This window comes from Varroa jacobsoni, unplaced genomic scaffold (genome assembly GCF_002532875.2).
Source record: "Varroa jacobsoni isolate VJ856 unplaced genomic scaffold, vjacob_1.0 scaffold_997, whole genome shotgun sequence".
In the NCBI taxonomy this organism is placed as follows: domain Eukaryota; kingdom Metazoa; phylum Arthropoda; class Arachnida; order Mesostigmata; family Varroidae; genus Varroa; species Varroa jacobsoni.
The window spans coordinates 82093-99421 of record NW_019213899.1 but is presented as its reverse complement, the minus strand read 5'-3'; the positions used below and the strand labels follow the sequence as shown (position 1 = coordinate 99421).

The 17329-nt window shown below is 40.1% G+C and overlaps 1 protein-coding gene and 1 long non-coding RNA gene across 2 annotated transcripts; one reads left to right on the top strand and one right to left on the bottom strand.

Annotated features, from left to right (window-relative positions):
* The first annotated feature begins 448 nt into the window (after positions 1 to 448).
* On the top strand, positions 449 to 14827 carry melt (ventricular zone expressed PH domain-containing protein melted). The gene is made up of 15 exons (XM_022842516.2): positions 449 to 715; positions 1880 to 1997; positions 2479 to 2606; positions 3268 to 3415; positions 3580 to 3757; positions 3889 to 4058; positions 4360 to 4488; positions 4578 to 4658; positions 4919 to 5161; positions 9075 to 10212; positions 10709 to 10935; positions 11172 to 11300; positions 11521 to 11640; positions 11783 to 12276; positions 13573 to 14827. Exons 2-14 carry the CDS (start codon positions 1914 to 1916, stop codon positions 12266 to 12268), a joined length of 3261 nt encoding a protein of 1086 aa, XP_022698251.1. The 5' UTR covers positions 449 to 715; positions 1880 to 1913; the 3' UTR covers positions 12269 to 12276; positions 13573 to 14827.
* Positions 14194 to 17146, bottom strand: LOC111265670 (uncharacterized). Its single transcript, XR_002683565.2, has 2 exons — positions 15539 to 17146; positions 14194 to 15251 (listed from the first exon to the last, which is right to left on the bottom strand). It is a non-coding gene; the product is annotated as an uncharacterized LOC111265670 (long non-coding RNA).
* Positions 17147 to 17329: the final 183 nt, after the last annotated feature.

Genomic DNA, 17329 nt, shown 5'->3' with positions numbered 1-17329 from the left:
TATTTTATGGTGTACATATGATGTATATTCATTTTGCTACAGATAATCAAACTGGGGATAGGTTTACTGCGATATACTCAGCAATCGGACAGCGCATTGTATACAGATCGAGCCACATTTACCCCAAAACATATTATCAATATTCGTTGTGGCCGACTTTCGGAAATAATGGAATAATACTCTGTATGCATATCCATTTTAACTCTCTTTTCTTCTTATTGTTCTGCCTCCTCCCTCAACAACAACAACGACTACTACTACTACTACTACTACGAGCCAATTGTTGGGTGGGCCTCATAGTAGGAGAAATTCTAATATAATCTAGTGCCAATTTCCGTATCTGTTAAGATCATTTTTGCATGTTCGATGATAAATATGGCTAAGCGGAAGCATACGATTGTCGTTCGTTATGTTACTGCGTCCAGGCCGGGTTTTGGTGAGCGCTCGTCTCTCCCGTCTGTAAGCCGCCCTCGTACAGGAATGTTTTGAACCAAGCCGTAAAAATTCGTTCATGAAGTTCTATGTGGACACATGGCTACGGCCGAAAACAGATTCAGTGCAACAGTAACTAAATTTAATAACATAATAATAATAACAACAATAAATAAGTGTTCAGGTTATTATTTGCCCTGAATAAAACTAACTGATACTAGTGAATGTTTTCAGTAAGCTACTTGTTTACGACGGAGTGCGTTGATTATGTCGTTCATATGAGGTTAGTAAACTTCTGTGTAAACTTAAAAAAGTGGGTTAGCAACTTTTCATATGTTGCAAGAGGCTCGTCAGCTGTTACATGTAACGTCAGTTCGCGATTTCATTATTGACATTATGTTATGCGAAACAACAACTGTATGTATGTATGTATGTATGTATGTATGTGTTAACTTCACAGTGCAATAGAAGTTCCGCTAGCTAAACTCCTCCTTCTTATTCCTTCTGCAACAAATTTGATTTTTGCAATAAAATTAACGGGAACGAAAGTCTTCAACGTTAGTCTTGGTTAACATTATCTACACAATATAACTTGCTACCTAAAGGGAAAAATGTCCCTCTTTTATTATTCAAATTTTTGTTCCCTTTCTACCTTTAAAGGCATAGTATCTAACTTTCTTCACTTGACTGCAATTTATTCTAATGTATGTGTATAAATTTTACAGAGTACTAACGAAATAATACATCGTATAATAATTTAGTGATCTCCCTTCTCCAACTAACAAGGCTAATGTCTGTATCATTAAGGGATTTTTTCAAACAAATATATATATATATATACATATATTTGGCAAACGGTTCGTAAAGGATGTTATTTCTAATAAGATTCCTTAATTTATATATGGTCTGAGCATTAAAAGATCTACCTCCTATTGTACCTATGGAACGGGAACACTCATTTTTTATGGTCAGTTTGTGGTTGGGGATTCCAAAGACAACGTATATTAAATATTTGCATGCCACACACCGCGTCTTTAATCGGTTGCTCCGGTTAAATACGGTTCTCTACGAAACCCAGTATTTGGATAGCGCGACTTAGCAAATAGTGGGACATAGGAATCAAGATGTGCAATAATATCGATAATTCGGATACCCGGTAATATCGATAGAATCAATCGTTGCTATTTCACTATCTGAATACCTTTTTAGTTTATAAATGGCGTGTTTATTATGTTTCATCCAAGCCAAACGCTTTGATCTTTCGTTGTGTGAGTGTGCATGTGATTCCAGTTATCAGCATCTTATTTAGACTTTTCCGCTCTGCGTGTGTAATTAACGTTAAACGAGTAAAAGATTTAAGATTAATGAAAATATGTATGCTTTATTTTACATAATCTTCTTCGTGTTTGTTGTATTCGTTGATTCTCGTATTATTTACGTCTTACAGGCGCAATATTGCGACCCTGTGAAGACAAAAGGCGATGCTGCACGAGCTTTTCGAAACAGTATTGTCAAGGCAGGAACTTTCGCGCGCTGGTGAGCTTTTTTCCCTCGAAGACCATGAGGTAGGAAATCATCTTCAGTAAAACTGGCTTCTATAGTAACTGACCGCAGATATTATTCGTTAAACATAAAGCCATGATGTGGTTTTAGTGGCATTTGAATAGTTCTTACGTTCGAAAGTGTGAAGTGTTGTAGAAGCCCTTTGAGTGAGCTGTGTTTACTTGTGGTGAATCCTTTGCGATGTCTATGGTAGGTATTTTAGCAGGTGACTAAAGCGATGCCTTGTGGGACTTTTTGTTTCCTGCTATAGAAATTAGGTTAATTGTACAACTAAAACAGAGTTACTTTGAAACAGTATCAAACTAGTAACATTGTAGCGCCGTTTAAGTTTGAACTAGTTGATACGATCTGTCGAACCTCTTCATAGTAGGCTGATGCGTAAGATTACGTCGGACGATGTAAACTAGTATAAACTTAATCGTTTTTGAGCTTCAAACCCACTGATATTTATACATAGATATTAGTTGTTTGTTAATATTACAGGTGCTTCCTTGTGCTGCTGATGTCCTGTGTCGTATTCGCGAAGCGGTATCACGTCAAAGTTACGCTGGCGATGATAACGCACAGAGCGTTGTCGAAATTTGCCTTACTAGGGTACTTACGGCTATCAGGTAGGGTACAAATTTTGCGCCGGCGCATAGTACGCGGCTGAACTTACCTCAATTAGAAATATAGAGTAACACTAACAAGTCATAATGTTTCATTGAACAGAAAAAACACGGACTATTTTTCTTAGGACGATGAACCGATAAAAGTTCAAATAAGCCGCTAAGGTTTAACTACCGATAACAAACGCTGATGTGAGCGTTGCTTTTTATGTGAGACGTGTGTGAATACTATTAAGAGCTGTAGCTTTCTCCTATTTTCTAGTAGAAGTTACACTTTTTTAATGCAGATCAACTTTATTTAATCGCCAATTCGTTGCGTGGCACAATTTTTCGAAATTCGTGACACGTTGCGTTTATGACCACTGATGGGCGATCGATTAGAACAAGACCATAAAAATTGACTAGTAACTATACGAATTCATGATTTATCTTCCCCTAAATAACTTGCTATGTAAAAGATTGTCTACGATGAAAAAACGTATCTCCAGGATATAGACAGTGCACAGTTGTTGCCTGCATAACTTTTAAATATACAGAAAGTTCTCTGCCGTGACTGATTATTATTAGAAGCGGCTTCTTTAACTGTTGAATGCATAATCTCCGATCATGTAAAAGCAGAACCATTAGATAGCTTGTTAGTAACCAGATTGTCATCCTTGCTCAGGGACGGGCGCTGTGTTGAGCAGTATTGCGGCGAGCTGGTCAGCTTACTGGAAGCATGCCTTCAGCATGAACTTAGCCCCCGTGCACGGAGGAGCGAGCATCCACCTCACGCCAAAGTCGCTGCTGACGTTATGAGCTGCATATTTCTGGTAAATATCGATTACAGTTAATTACAGGGATGACAAACTACAAAAAAGTGGGCTTAACAAAAATAAGCAGTGCAACCGATGCGTCTCCGAAGAACTTGTAATGGATTCATGCCACTAGAACATCCCAGTCTAGACACACAGCTATTCTCTTTTTTTTCCGTCAGCATCAGCCGAGCTCGAGAGCTTTGACATCACGGAGTGTTGGGGCGACTGTCCGATTCTTACATAGAGGTAACCGCGAGTTAGCTCGATCGGTAACTAGACATCTCTGTCTTGCGGCTTCACAGAACGCTGATCTACTTGTGCCTCATGTACAACCCGTCGTAGATTCTATTATTGCAGGTAAGATTTGAGCATATTGCCGTCGTCGAATTGTGGTCTTGAACCATATCGCTCACGAGATTCATGGTCGAGCTTATGCGTCGATAGTAAATCTTATGTAATATATTAAGCACATTTTGAACTACTTATAGGAAACTATGCGCTATGTAAGGTGTTGCCTTCGATCTACGCCCTCCGCCATCGGGAGCCAGCTATAACTGATCACTTGCTTGCCCTGTTCTCGTTGTTGCCACAGTGTGAAAAAGCAGAACGTCTTTCACTTCTGACACTATTTGAGCTGATGGCAAAGAGCGATGCTAATGTAAGTTTTGTGTGTGAACTAAAGCAATGATCTGAAAACATTAGAAAAATATCACAAAAAATCACTGGGAAGCAGCGAATTAGTGAGCGAACATTGACGAGAAAAAGCGAATATGTCATTAGCATCTGGCTAGGGGTAGCTTCCTTGTCTCGGCAGATTTCCAGATCTGGCTTGTGTTAAAAGCACACGGGGCAAAAGGCATTATGTCGACGCTTAGCTTTCAAGTATTATAGGTTGTATAATTCCACTGGAGAAAATCTAGCTAGTCGTCATCACTGAGTGTACGGGTCTGATATTACAGCTTCTTGACGGTAACCTATCACAGCTCACAGCGTACTTAAACGAAGAAAACACAGCTCCGAGTGTCCTGCGAATCTTCATTGAAGTCTCTAATTCCGAACCACAACTACTCGTGGATTTGTTGCCGAAGGTTAGTTGAATTATATTCTGATAATACTGAACACTGGAATGTTCCCTACGTCTTACTTACGCCTTGTTAACTTTACTTCCGCAATACAGGTTCAGCAAGCATCACTAGGAAAGCCTCATCTGACTGCGTTAACATCGAGACTTTACGCAAATGTTGCAAACACTAATAGGGTATGTTTACCCTATTTATGTTTAGAGAAGTTGTTTGCTAAAAGACATCGCGGAATATACAATTGTTAGAGAAGCGTCCGAATGATCAATATCCAGTACAGCGATCGTACTAGTATTAGTCAGGTCCAAAAAAGTGTTTACATTCACGAGGCTGTAATTGAGTACTAAACTTGGCAGTAAACAATTAAACTTGAATAAGATAAAATGAAACAAAGTAGGAACTTGTGATAACGGTCTTCTCTTGTGTGTTCTCTCCATAGGATATGGCACGACTTAGCTTAGATTTATTGTCTCTCCTTCTCAGCGACGCGAGCGCTTCCCCCGGAGCGCAAGTTGCGATTCTACGGGAAATAAAATCGATTCTGGATTCGACCAGTGCATCACTGTCGTCTCTAGCATTAGACAAAATCAATCAACTTCACGCTGATCCCTCGTCCCCTTCAATGATACAATTCTATCTCCAGCAGATCAGACGACAACAAGGCAGCCTTAGAGATATACAGGTATACTCCACCGGTCATTGGAGTCTATATAGCAGAACAGCGCTGGTAACGAGACATTTAATCGATTAATTGAGAGATGTACTATTTACTTGCTTGAGATCTTTTTCCCATTCGTTAAGGTAGTAGGCGTTTGAAGATCGATGCAGATCTTCTTCGAGGATTATATCATGGACCTTCCTCGATTTATTTGTCGCGCTCGACAGTCAGTAAATCTGTCTTGATGTACGTCTTATCTACATCGTAATTGACGGGTATCGAGTTCCCCGTATCGAGATTCTTGTATTGTTGTAACACATGGTAATGATTTATGCCGGTTTGTCGAAAATATTAGAGGTACTATACATAGTCAGTATGCTTATAGTCGTTAAATTTCTCGCAATAATGCTTTGTATACAGTTTCCAGATTTGATTTATGTGAGAGCTTATTGCATAACCGGTTTGAAATTTAGAATGCTTTTGGTCTTCATGGTGTGGTTATGTCTGTTAGAAGTATATATCTGTCTCTCTCTCTCTCTCTCTCTCTCTCTCTCTCTCTCTCTCTCTCTCTCTCTCTCTCTCTAAAGAAATCTCTGTAGAAGATACAGTAGCTTTTATTTTTGGGAAATAGCGAATACCCATTAAAAGTTGAGTTCAGTTGAGATCGGCGCTTGGCTTGTCGTTTTGGACTATACTTCGAGTGTTTCTATTTTTTTCTTCCTAAAGCTTTCAGAATGATATGAAGCCATTAATCGGTGATGTACTCCTCTTTGAGGAAAAATAGTGGAAAGATTTACTAATGAACCGTGGATTATTACTGTTTATTAGGATGTTCTATTATTGTACGAAGGCCTCTACGACTTTTGGCCTTTTCTTTTCTTTAACTTTCTACGGACCGGTATAATCTGTGCTAGTTCGTGTGAGAGGAACATGTGACTCTGCTCAGATGTGTACCTTTGTTTTCGGAGGATTATTCAAGTAAATCTCATAATTTAGGTTTACCTAGTTAATATTTCCATCGATGATTGCTGTATTTTTTTTGTTGCGATTTTTTCTGATATGGGCCCCAAAGAGCCCAATGTGTAGTTCATCTACATTTTATTCGCGGCGGGTCCTGGAAACAAGTCCTGTCTCTATGGCCAACAACAATCAACAAAATCGACAACTGAAAATTCACTGTTGTGTGTTATGTCCGCCTAAATAGATATTCAAAACAAATCAAGCAAAACGTAACTTGCTTGGTTTGTTTTGCGGAGACTGATGTCAAGTCGAAGCTAAAGGTGCAAAAAAAAATTGATTTTATCAATGATATATATTAGTGGTAGATTTCTTAGAGAAACATGAAAACAAGCCTGTGTTGGCATGTTCATTCAACTTCTATAGCATAGCAAAATTGAAATAAGTAGATGGTGAATCTTTGTAGACATACTGAGCTAAATGAGGGTGTAGTTTTGCTCCAAACAAGTATTGTTGAAAGGGGCTTATTATTAGTTATGAGTACGAATCTGTTTCCGTATACTGAATTTCTCGATCGTCTTCTGTATTAACAAACCTTCATTATTGCTTTCTGTTTATGTTGAGCCTTGACAACTCTAGAATAGAAGGCCATGGAACGTTCGATTCTGCTAGGAAATAGATGACATGAGACAGCAGTAGCAGTACCTACCGCGGAAGGTGATGCATAAATTGTTCCAAATTAGTACTTTGAAGAGGTCAAATATTTAATCTCATACAAAAGCTTTCCTATCTGAATGCGTCTTTACATTTATCAAGCTGTACGAGCATCCGATTCATCTGCAATAATTCATTAAGTGGCTTTTCGACGTCCAGAAACTCTGGTTTAAGTTAAGAGTAATATAAAAGTATCGCATGAAATAGTCGTTAACTTAGACATACTCTTCGCGGCCGAGGCCTCGATTGCTGCGGAAATTTTATCTAGATATCTGTTGAAAGTAAAGCCACGAACTTGACCTACGTTTTGTCCTGTTGAATCTCAGATCGTAATCGTCCGGCCTATGAGGAACGGCTTCGACACGTTCTAAATATTTTTCATACTGAACCCCAGCAATCAGCATGTTGTCTTGGCATTCGACGACTCCTGGTATATACTATATCAATTGTTATTTTGTCAACTTTTGCGCCGACTTAAAGACCTCGACAGTTCTGTTTCTTTTTTAAATTTGTATGTATTCATTTTATTTTTTGTGGGCAATCATTGGTCGATATTTTTGAGATTCATATTAGATCACTGGTATATGTGCGCTGATTTTAAGTCCATGTTTCTGTAGAGTGCTGTTGCCAGCTTGTACCCCAGGCCAAGGAGGTCAGACATATGCATCTATTGATTGATGCCGTCCTTGAGATCTACAAAGAGACACACAGTGTTGCTTTACAGAATATAGATTCATTAATCCTGTCCATTAATCAGTCCTCAATACTCTTTTTTTTTTTTTGTTAGTTTCGTCCTCAAGTGTATTTGCCGTCTAACTTTGATGTAGAGAAGAGTACCAGAGTTTGGGCCTATGCATGAAGCTTGTGTTGATTGCGAATGATTTAGGGAATTCAACGATTTATGGGGGTTGATTTTTTTTTTTGAATTTTAGCAAATATCTGTTAATTCTGCCTAATTTATCATCGTTACGGCATGGCCACATTAAGTATTAATCTTTAGGTTTCAAAGCCAACTTCTGTAAATGTGAGGTAAAGGCTCAGCGTCTTAGTTTTACCATATTTATTATCCACACTTACAAGTTTAATCTGATTACACGTCAAAAAAAAAATCGAATATCTGCGAGTTTAAAATGCTTATAATTATAAAGCCCTTTCTCAAGTTGGTGTGCTGATATAACGGATAATTTTCATTATTATAAAAACTTGGTCATGGGAGCTTTAATGATACCCTCCTTCGCTTTCCCAACTAAGTGAAGACCATTAATAGTCACGTTTACCGCCGTTGACACTCAAATGGTATAGCTCGAGCCATACCATTTGAGTGTCAACGTATTCATCAAGTCGCTTTCTTTTTCGGCGCGATATGGCAGTAAAAACTGCGAATTTTCGAGGCAGCATCATTGGGTTTTGTTCTCCACGATGTCCGGATGCAAACTTCCCTTGATTCCTTGGGCTGCTTTTTGTGCCAATTTTAGAAACTAATATCGTTTTGTTGGAAAGATAGGATTGTTGTTATTAAGGTATGTATCTCACATTGAATCACGATATTTATTGCATCTTCTAATTTGTTGATTTGATTTACTTGTTGGGATACTGTCTACCTACTAGTGCCCTTGTAGGCAAGCCTCTGGCACGTTACCTTCTCGGTTAAGTATTACGTTATGTACTATAACCTGATTTTTCTATGCTCAATATATTTGTCTAGCGCTGATTTTGTGAGTATTTAACTATCTATAGTTTTTAGGATGAACGTGAAGCTGCAATTTCTTATATGCAAAAAATGTGTTATTAGTTATTCATCATTTGGTACACTGCGATAGGTTACGTAGTTAGCGAGTCTTTCTCTATTATCGACTTATTGTTGTTATTATTATTATTAAATATAATTATTGTTATTCGATGGCCTTCTTCTGTCTCCTACCCTTATTGTCAAGTTATTTTTTCGTTCCATTCGTCGCCAGAATTGAACTTTCCAACCATATATAGGGCTACGTCGACAGTTCGCTATAATCCAGATGACCAATTGACTCTTTTCTGTATTCGACCTTTGCACCCTTTCTCTTTTATTTGACGATCCTCCAAGTGGCCGTTTTCGTCACTTTCTATCGTAACCAACTGCCGATTGGCGCAAGTGCAAAGAACGTCTGTGAACTCTTGAGCAGCGCTTTCTATGACACCTGTTTTTTTATGTTACAATAATACGTGTCAATAACAGAGAAGATAGTTTCAATTCATTTTTTTAATCAATGTAATTTTTTCTCTGAAGGCTCACTCTCAGCATTCGCAGCAGTTTTTGCCGCACAGTACTAGCTTACATCAGGGATTAACGGCGGCTCTTGGAAGTCCAGTTCAGGCGTACCATGGGCCACCAGGGTCGAATATAGGCTATCACAATCTGGTGGGGCCTGGCGGATATAGCCGTGTATCGCACACGCTTCCATCAGGCGCCACCCTATCCGCGTGTGCTTCAACATCAACATCCGCTACTTCGACACCCAATGGCGGCGGATCTGGTTCTCAACAGCAACTATTTGGTTCTTCACGGCCCTCTCTAACTTCTAGCCATACCGGCCTCGGGGGACCTTCTGCAACTACTCACCTGTTCAATGGTTCTTTGCAAACACTCGGTTTGGCATTGCGTAACAATACATCTGCAACAGCTGCGCCTTCTAATACTGCATCTGGCACTGGCCATGTTGGGCATACTACTCACGTGCAACATGCCCCTATCCACCGTTCGTTGGGAGCTCTCGGGAGCAGAGCCGTGCTCTATGCGACCAATGGAAATGGTCATAGTGGCCTAAAAGGCAGTGGAAATAGACTAGGGGTAGGTTTATCTCATGGCGGAACTGTTGTTGGATCGGGAGCGTCGTCCGCTCGAAGCGCTTCTGCATCCATCTCTGTTTTGGTTGAGGAGTCTCTATTAGATAGCGTAGTAGCCAAAGACAGCCTTGGGGAACCAGGTACGTTTGGTGGAGTCGGAAAAGGCGGAAATAACGGTGGACAGGCTCTACCGCGCAGGCCACTTACTGATAAGCAAGCTGGATCAGGCTTTCAGCTTCGAGTATCCACGTTTGGCCGTAATCGATTGTGCAGTAACAACAATAATAACAATATCATAACAGCGGATAGTAAAGGACCAGATCGTGAAACCGACGATGAAGATGGGGTCGAGAGTCCAACGAATGAAAAGTCGCGCCTCGTGACAACATCTGGCCTAGGGACAGGTGGTGTGCCCTTTGAACCACTTCGGGATGCAGTTCAACACTTCAGTGAGAAACATCTAGATAAAATTCGTGCGTTCATGGCTGGTGTATTTGCTCGCCTTCCCTTGCCTCTGAAGTGCACGATCGAGGAACGCCATAGCGGCAAAAAATACGCCAAACTACATTTCGGCTGTCAAGGTAAGCTTTGGCCATTGATGCCTTTCGATAATACGTTTTATATCGGATTTTCGCATACACGTAACATTAGGTAGTTTGATTATGGTAAACATGTACTTATAGTCTAGCTAAAACATAAGCTTTTGTTTGCATTATGCAACATATAATTTCAAGCTCGAAACTGTACATACGATACGATGCTTTGCATAATCAAAGTTTGATTGATTAGCTCTTAATAAATACAATGTAATTAATAAATTCAAACTGGACCGCGCAATAGCATTGCTACGAAAAAAATACTTGCACGTCTCTGTGCCACTCGATATGAAGGGTCATACGCATCGGTTCCCAGGTTATTACTGTAGAGTTTAAATCGAATCACTTTGGGATTTTATTATTGAAGCTTATTCGATATGAAGATTCCAAAGCAAAAAATAGAGCCCCGATTGTGGGTTTTAGAGTGACAATCATCAACGGTGACAGTCTACTTGACTCTACTAAACACCTCTACTTTTAGGTAAGGGAGGCAATTGTCTCTATGACCGAACATTGTTTGCCTCGAAAACGAAACATCCTCGGTTATGGATACACCTTATGTTCCTCGCTGTTCAAGCAAGGTCTCCTTTAGCCCTGGGCCAACGAGACCCCTCTCTAGCAGCTCTTCGACACTGCTGGGATTCATTACGACCTGCCGATGGACGCAGTTTTCTTGCTTTGGTAACGTCGGCATTTCCCTCTGCGAAGGTAAATTTCTAATACGTTACTCTTGAAACGTATGTACGATAGTTGTGTTTCATTCATGTTTTTCATCCCTCAATCCAATTGGGTAAGGTCGCGAAGAAAACAGAACTACGCAAGTAGTAGCGCATAGGATAAGCGCTAGCTAAATCGTTTGCACCCGATTGTACACTAAGTAGAATAACTTAAATGACAATTTAGAACAGACGTTAACTAACTAAATGAGTGGTTTCTATTCACAGGATATGGAATGTCTCATGAACGAACTACGCAGCCGTCGCTTCCTTGACGTATTCGAATATAACGGGGCCCTTCAAATGTGGGCGTGCTTCTTGTGCAATCATCCTGACCGCGCTCACGGGTTTCTGCAGGTGTACAGCAGCTCCGCAGGATGATTCTTAAATTAATAGTTTACTGTCTTTTCAAATAAACGGTGATCAGCAATAACAAACAAGCCATCGAAAGTGCATGCAGGCTCTCTTATTTGTGCGAACCACCCGGGTCACGGCAAAACTTCTGGGGCTTGAATTAATATTTTATGTCTGATCGGAGTTCTTTATAATATTATACATTTCTGTGTGTATCTTCCAGGAGAGTCTTCCTGTCATCGAAGGGCAGTTAAAAGAGAAGCGACGTCGTTGGAAATTGTTCCGGCAATGGAGGACAAAGTATTTCACGTTATCGGGTGCTAATTTATCCTGCAGAGAGCTGGTACGTCGTATGCTACAAATAAACTCGACTAAAAACAGTTATACGTGAAACAGCTAAAATATGTGTTTCTAGGACATGCACATAAGAGCAAACTTCTCATACTGGTCATTGTTTCGCATCTCGTTCTTTCATGTGCTAATAGAGCTCTGATAGTAAAGAGCAGTCTATCGGTGAAGTACAATCAGTGCGGGCAATTCAAGGTCGTAACCGACACATTCCCAAGGCATTCGAGATTTTCACTGCAGACGATAAAGCATTCGTTCTGAAGGCAGCTAGCAGACGACACACAGAGGAGTGGGTGCAATGTCTTAGCATCGCTTTGGCCCGGACGCACGCGTCTGCTGGCCAACCCGGAGGGCAATCTTTGCCAGCTGTACAGAACGTGACAGCTTTCAGTTGCAGCGGACAACAACAGGGCAGTCTGAGCACTTTGGTCCATCAGCATCAGAATGACCGTGATCTTCAAGGATTTCGCGACAATAATAAGGATCATCGCAGTGGCCGAGATCATCGAGACTGTCCATCTGACCACCAAGCAGGCATGAGTCAGGTGCATCAAGTACAAACAATTAACAAGGCACCCCAAGTCGGAGTTTTACAAACACATCAAATCACTCAGCGACTTTAAATATTTCAGTAAGCGATTTTTGTATTACGCAAAAAGATGGTATTACTACATGCAATTGAAGTCGCTTGTGTGACTACAGTGAGTCTTCTAAAATCTGCAGATAAGCCGTGGCTTATACCTCATCTGTACACAAACGTAAACGTATTTATATTTCAGACGTGTTTATGTTCGAGAATGATTCGTAAATCTGTTTTATTCAGAACCGCTCCGTTGTCTGTATTGAGATCAAACGATGCATTTCTACGGCTGCAGCTTTATCCATTTATATGTGTGTAGGAAGAACCGGTTAACGATGCCGACCTCCTAGGGATCGACCTGTAAATCGCGATGCCTCCCATCGTTCGGTAGTCATAGTTTAAGCTTAGCCAAAACCGAAATCCAGTTTTCAAGTTCTGCTTACCGTGCAATTACATTTGGGTTTATAGCATATATTTCCTTCCCGTACAATATTGGAGCTGGCCCCACTGCGCTTTGGTGGCCGCATTAGCCCTAGGAGGCTTCGATTCAAAGTTTTAATCGATATACACTGACATACGTGCGAATTATGGTATTAAAGTTGTTTTTTGAGTTCCAGTCTAAGCTTTCTGCGCGACCACCGCGTTTGGCTAAGGCTTTTTCTAAAAAACCTCAGTCGTTTGATTTCGACGATAATAGATGAAGGAAAGGCTGACGATGCCGATTCGTGTCACATAATCATAAGGTCCGGGATCTGGTCGGTTGTCTTGTTTCTGACTGAGCACATAAAAAAGCCGTAGTAAATTCTTTGGCGCCTAAAGTATCGTGCATTCTCTAATTTAAGCTACTGTGCGGCAGCGAAATAGTAAAGAGACGCTTTTTTAATAGCTAGCTATAATTTTATAGTTGCTAATAGTAGATTTGCACTAAAGGAACGCGGAGGTCAAAACGGGAGACGCCAGTAGCAATTAATTACTACCCAGTCCAGCTTAGGTCGAAGGTAGACCCAGCTTAATCTCTACCGTAGGAACTGGAGCTAACCTGTTTTAGCGCGTAAACATTGAAGGAGCAATGAACAACGAAAATTATGCTCAACACCCACAGGGCTGTACGAAGTAACTTGGGTGAACGCGTGACATCTTCATATAGCTAACGTAGCAGAAAAAGTAAAGTCAAATCTAGTGCCATATATATATGGTCTTTTCAAGATTTTGATTGCTTTAACATAGTTGCTATCTCCAAAATACAAAATGAAATGACGAGCGGCGGGCGTCTTTTAAACGTAAACGAATGCCCTGAAGGTAGATCTTTAATAAACTGCGGCACTTTTGTAAATCTCACATTTGCAGTGATTCGTCACAGAAACATGTTACGTAGACTGATGGTGATCATCGCGTATTCTGGGGAGATGGATTCGCAGACCAACGTACATTTCGATGGCTTTGGTGCACAGCCACTCAACTTAAATTCTTATCTAAAAACACCCAATATACATCGGTAGTCACATGTGTCCCCTTGTGGTTGTATAGTTATGTTATGAGAAGCTTCTTCGTTGTCCTTGTAAGTGAATTTTACGATGATTTCGACAACGATAGTTATCAATGTACCTAAGTGACTAATATAGATGTTAGCTTTAGCTCAATGGATGAGCTCATAACCTTTGAATTCTCATAAAGGGGCGAAATTTTTTTCTTATTTTCTGAGATTTTTTAGCAGTATCTATCATGAGCATAATTTTATCCAACCGGAAAAGCTATCACTCACCCTATACCGGCTTTGCTACGATTACCTGTGGTTGAATTGGTTACGCAGATAGTATTGCTCCATCGGCGTTTTTTAAATGCGCGTTAACATAACACTGCTACGTATTCGTCTATCATAAACATAAATTGAAGGTTTACCCTGCCTCTCTCGCTATATATATCTTGAAGTGAACTTGAATATAATCGTAAAAAGGAAGACAAGATGAATTAAGTATACAATAGAGCGGTCGATGCATATAACTTTAATGAACTAGCAATTGATTCGGCGGCTCGTCTATTTCCGATTGATGAGTAAACGTTGAGGATTACAGCGTTTGTCTAGACGGAGAATCAAGTTTAGTGGAAAAATTTCTCGCACCGAGGTTTAACGTCGCCCTGGCCGTCGCTGTCGCCGCCGCCGTCGCCGTCGCCGTCGTTGTCGTCGTCTGGGTGACGTAAAACTGGCCGACGTCGTATTGCCGCGATAGCCATTAATTCATAGCCACTTCACAATATACTATCATACACCCGCAATGTGTATTGTCAATCAATTAACGCCATTTTATAAGACGTAATGAAAATCTGCGTTTCGGATACTATTCTCACTTGATTTGGCAAGGCCTGTCAAGCTACTAGTAATTTATTCTTTCTTGAATATTAGAGATAGTGGGAACAGATCAACAAGTGAGATAGTATGAGCATGTATTAATCAAGTGCGTACAGCTTAGGTATGGAGAAGATCATTGACTGAACTCGGTGCTGATCACAGGCACTTTGTAACTAAATCTGTCGAAACGGCATTGGTGGTGAACCGTTATTGATATATTTGTAATAATAAATTTTATATTTGTTACATGTGTGATTATTGTGGGTTTTGTTTTTTGTTTAGGCATATTAGACTTTCTTTGTTGTTTTCATTAAGGCTTTAAGCGGGTTCAGATTTGGAAGCCACCAACTGACACAGTCTAGTGTAAGGCACCGTAATGGCTTTTTGCGTTTGCAGCATCACCGTTCTCTGAGGCATCTTTATTAAGTGTTGTTTGTTCTTGCTTAGCCCTACACTTTTGGGCACAGTTCTCTATAGTTATAAGCGAACCTTGTAATCCGACGATTAGGCCTAGTTGAGCAACGTTGATTGATACACCAATCGTATAATTGAAAACCTGCAGCATCCAGCCAGCAAAGATACTCCCGAGAAGATTTCCTATAGCCACAGAAGGTTCCATCAAACCGGTTACAATTGCCAGCGCCTCCTTTGACTCTCGTCCTTTGTCGATAATATGTACCTATTAAGAGATGATGCCAATAGAAAAACGTACTTCAGTTCCCTCTAATCAGTCAAATTTCAGTTTGAAAAGAACGTGTATTTAATGCTAGTTTTTTATATTTATATAGACATAATAAATGCTTGCGACGAGCACAGTACTAAATAGTCCATGTGGGTTCATCACATGGACCCTTTAATCTGATCTATCTCATTGACTTTTTAAGGTTGGCTTAGATTATTTGAGTATATTTCCCAGTTCTTGTTGGTGAGAAGTTCCCTCATCATAGGAACAAAGGAAATTTTTACCGAATGCAGATATGAACAGACGAACGCTGGGCCAAGCCCCAGTCCGAAGCCCGCTTGGCAAAGAAGAAGAACCGGAAGACTAGGCCATACGGTCATCACAGGGCCCAGGCCGATCATTGATGCAATGGATAAAACTGACCCACCAATAATAATAATCCGGGGATCTGAGAAGCGTTTGATCTGTGAATGTTGATGAAAGCACAGTAACATATAACACGTAAGGTAAATGTACATTTCAGGATAATCAAGTTGAATTTTATGTACGCCATAATGTGTCCTTCAGAAAACGGCACGGTATTTTGAAAATGTACTATTGTCTCGCCGAAATCGCCATAAGTAACGATCTCTAACTCGACCCGGGCCGAAACAGTCCCTCTTTGTCGAGCAGGAAGGTTACATTGTTCCGCTTCGCATACATTCAGCTTGAATAAAGCACAGTGAACTGTTAGAGCTTTTAGTGAGAAAGGGCGTCACATCGCGACAAAGCTGTCCAATGGAGCCCCAAAACATTTAATTTGTTCTAGCGTATTCAGTGGAAAAAGAAATTTATACCACATTTGGTATATATTTGCATCGAGCCTTTACTTTTTTATGAATTATTTTTTCCCATTGACGTATATAGTGAATTTAGAAAGTAAGATCATCTTTAGTCCAATTAATAAATAAGTTACCAATTAGTGATCAGGTCTTTGTGGTGCAATCCATTGAACTTTTCGGAACTCACTGGATAAGGTGACGCTCAGATAAACGGTGTTTTGTTACAGATGCAGCTGGAATTCTGGATCTCAAACGGACCACGGAAGCTTTAAGGCACACCAACACATGGACGATTCGCTCTTCGTCAGCTTAATATAAGCTCTGTTAGCGAACGTGTTATGAGATTGTGACAAAAGCACTGAGGAACAGAAGGCAGCACATGCTTTTTCATACACTGGGTCTGAGGTAGATGGAAACGTGTGTCACTTTGCGCAGCTTTCACCAGGAGCACACTGCCGCCATAGGCAAGAAGTGCCCGTGATCGCAGTAATTTCAGCGCTCCGGTTGCCGTTCTTAGAATGATTGCATCAGTAACAAACCATTGTTTTTCTATAACGCCCTTCGCCCAGTGTTAGGTATATAACCTTATTTTTTTAGCGTTGATTTTGAACATTAAATGGTATCTTTAATTCTAAGGTGATTATTCTTTGATTACACTCAGTCAACTTACAATGGTATTTAGTAAACACTTACCAAACTTTGTGTGCTAGGAGTGTAGTGATAAGAAGTTAATTTTTCCACCCGTTAAATGGCTCCGGACATGCTAATAATTAAAATTCGACCTCTGTTTCTGTTTGATCATGGAGCTCACATGCCCTGCACCTCAACAAACTGTCTGAAGTATATTACAAAATTTGACGGCCTAACCAGCAAGAATAAGTTCTGTTAAGGAACTAATCATGGGCTCGACTTTGCGCTGTGCTATGTGTGTGTGTGTGTCCTTCAGGCTCATACCCTCTAAATTTGGTAAATGAATTCAATAATTGTAATCATAAGAGCCTGTTCTAAGGGTCGTTGCCAAATCTGTGTATAACAGAGCCATTCATTTCTGATGTGCCAATTTTCAACGGTGCAAAGTAATACCACCCATGCACAATAGCTATATTATATATACATATTATATCATATATATGTATATCTATATATATATATATATATATATATATATATATATATATAAAATAAAAAGTTTAAACTTAAATGATTCATACACTTAAAATGACACACGAACACCTAGATAATGCCAACGTTTCG